Source organism: Pararge aegeria, chromosome 8 (genome assembly GCF_905163445.1).
Source record: "Pararge aegeria chromosome 8, ilParAegt1.1, whole genome shotgun sequence".
In the NCBI taxonomy this organism is placed as follows: Eukaryota; Metazoa; Arthropoda; class Insecta; order Lepidoptera; family Nymphalidae; genus Pararge; species Pararge aegeria.
In genome coordinates, this window is record NC_053187.1 from 18,606,046 (window position 1) to 18,609,062 (window position 3,017).

General features: G+C 33.0%; 1 protein-coding gene across 1 annotated transcript; it reads left to right on the top strand.

Annotated features, from left to right (window-relative positions):
• Positions 1 to 1,192: 1,192 nt before the first annotated feature.
• Positions 1,193 to 2,759, top strand: LOC120626043. Its single transcript, XM_039893324.1, has 2 exons — positions 1,193 to 1,392; positions 2,246 to 2,759. Exons 1-2 carry the CDS (start codon positions 1,193 to 1,195, stop codon positions 2,757 to 2,759), a joined length of 714 nt encoding a protein of 237 aa, XP_039749258.1.
• Positions 2,760 to 3,017: the final 258 nt, after the last annotated feature.

Sequence of the window (3,017 nt, forward strand, 5' to 3'; positions counted from 1 at the left end):
CTTTCACTAAATAACTGTGTTTAGGTATCTACAGAAAAGTGACATAGACCTACTTATTAATGTTTAAAATGTAGTGATAATTGTGTACAGATTGTAAATAAACGAGATAAAGTTTAATTATAAAATCCACATTTGGAACGGTGGAAATTATAGTAACTGACATTTTTTCGAAAAAGCACAGCTCCGAAAAAATGTCAGTGCTACAAGGCTCATACATATTTACGTAACTGTTAAAACAAACATGTACCTAGTACATGAAATATAAATAATAACTAAGATTTTTTTTAATTCGTTGACACGTTTATAATTCCACTTTAATCGTGGGCAGGAATAATATAATTTAAGGAAATAAATTGTACACATAGGACGTCCCTCGCGCAGTATTAAGTTGGATGAGCCGGGTTCTATATCCGGCAGAGGCAATTTAGGATTTTAGTAGCTCTGAGTTTTCTCTAACATTCTTTGTGGGTGGCAGCAGCTAGAACCAAGCCACGAAAACACCGACTTACGAATGTATGTTTCTAATTAAAATAACATACCCTTGAAAGGTTAGCCCGGTAACCTCTCGGGTGAGATTGCAGACAAGGGCTAATATAAAGTGGAATATAAATAATTTTACAATTGAACCCTAAAAAAGAAAGCACAGCTGATGACAAGGTCACACGTCCTGTCAGTGGGCCAGCCGATAGTATCCGACCGTGCATAATAAACACTTTACCCACTCATTCGCTTCCATACTCTCTCACGAACTGTTTCTGCATAGACGAGGTTAACTAAGGTAACCTTTTAAAAATAACGTTTAACTAACAGAGTTAACTAAAAGAAGCAAGGTGAAAACTAAATATTTTTGTAATAAGACGAAATCATACAAATAAAAAGTGCAAAAAAAACAACGGCCTAAAGGATCAACTAAAATAGCGAATAACTAAATGAATAAACCACTAACTTAAACTTTGACATAATAAAAATAAAAAGTTAAACAAAGTTTCAAATAAGTTTAATTTGGCTTAGTGCGGTTTTAAATTGCTGGTCATCAGCAAAAATTAAGGTTTTGACAAAAAAATTATATTTCGGAGTAAAATTTTATAAGTCTGTGCAAAACTCGATGCTAAATCGGTATAAAAACAGGTGCTAATAAACCTGAATGAAATTTTATTAGTGAGTCAAAGCATAAGAAACATTGTCTGTGACCATGAGTGGAAAGCGGAATGTGTTGTGTATATTAATAACAATGATGTGCCTTAATATAACAATGGTGATATCTGCGCCACTACTTCAATTACTGCAACCATACCAGAGAATAGCAATGCAACATTCGCAACAGAATCTACAACAACAGTTAATGGAATTGCAGACAATGCAGCAATTCAATCCAATGCAACAATTCGGACTGTAAGTAATAAAATTAAGGTTCAAACCATTATCTATAACAATCTCTTGAAACCTAGCGATAGTCAACTTTAAAGTTTATTTATAGCACAGTTTGACTGTGTGAGCATCAAAGTAATTTGAATTAAATAACCCAAACTCCAATTAAAAGCCTTTCAACTCGACGAAGCGCCCCCTAAATAAAAAAAATACATCATTATGCCTCGTCACATAAACCCTGTGTAGTTTTGAGAAGACTTGGGTAACGTAGCTGTATTGAAATTGTCGGTCCTAGAACAGTAAAAAATATTTAACAACACCTTAAAACGAGAACAAAATTATATATGAAAGGATAAACTGTATCCAATGTAAAATGTAAATTTTTGATGTTGGAAAAGAGCAACTGCTGAGTTTCTTGCCGGCTTCTTCTCGGTAGAATCTGCCTTCCGAACCGGTTGTAGAGTCACTACACACAGACAGACTTGACGTTTCAAAAGTGCTTATATTAGGCCTACTTGAAATAAATGAATTTTGAATTTTGAACATTGTGTCATTAAAAAAGCAATTTTAACTTATTATAAAGTCAGAAAGTCGTGGTCGTACGGCTATCTCTTTCATAAACACTTATAATTCATCCTCATCGTCACCAATTACCGGCCCACTACGGGGCACGGGTTGTCCTGGAATGAAGGGAAGAAGGGAAGTCGCAGTCTATCATGTTGACCAAGTGCGAATTGGTAGACTTCACACACCTTTGGGAACATTATGGAGAACTCTCAGGTTTCCTCACGATGTTTTATTCAGCGTAAAAGCAAACGATATTTTTATTGCTTAAATCAAATATTTTATTTACTAATCTTAAACCATATCTTTTCAGAAATCAACTTCAACCATTTATTGTTTTACTACCAGACCAGCCAATAAACACAAACTTCAAAATGATACCAAAAATAAGCGATCGTATCGAAAACGAAATTAATTTTAACAACGATAAAACGAAAACAAAAGAAGAAGACGACTCAGTAGTTATTGATGCAGAACCAATGCCTATACTTGAAGAACAAAAAGGGTTTTTAGTAATACCAAATGGGAGGCTTTCAATTGGAGAATTTATATCAGCTATCCCTTTTCTGCCAATAGAAATCAACGTTCCTGACACAATATCTTGGGCCTACAATGGCATATCTAGTGGAATTTCAGGTATAATTTCTATAATAGGCTCAAGGTTTCCTTCTCAAAGGCCGGTAGAAGATGTTTCAACGAAGAATGTGAATTTGAAGTCTATGATTAACGAATTGCAAATGAACAATAGGAATAATATTAGACCCCTTGTAATTATGCCCTTGGGAGGTTTAAGTAGACCGATTTTGCCTTTCCAGCTGATAAGATAAACCTTTGTAACTATTATTTTTTTTTTTTTTTTTTTTTTTTTACTACTTTTTTTTTTTTTTAATACTTTAAAAAAAAAAAAAAAAATATTAACTTACATATTTTTTGTCTTCTAGTTGAGAAAAACCATATTTTAAAATTATTTTTTGAAATACTCAGAGCAACATTATTTTTAAACATGTACAAACTATGTTAAAAAAATGATCTGCGATGGTCTAAGTGATCTAACTTAACTTATAAAAGGAAATAAAATATCGTAA

What these genes read in the sequence shown, in the direction of transcription:
- LOC120626043 (XM_039893324.1), top strand. Translation starts at nt 1,193, where the DNA reads ATGAGTGGAAAGCGGAATGTGTTGTGTATATTAATAACAATGATGTGC. An exon ending in CCAATGCAACAATTCGGACT is followed by an intron (nt 1,393 to 2,245) that starts GTAAGTAATAAA and finishes ATATCTTTTCAG; the next exon opens with AAATCAACTTCAACCATTTA.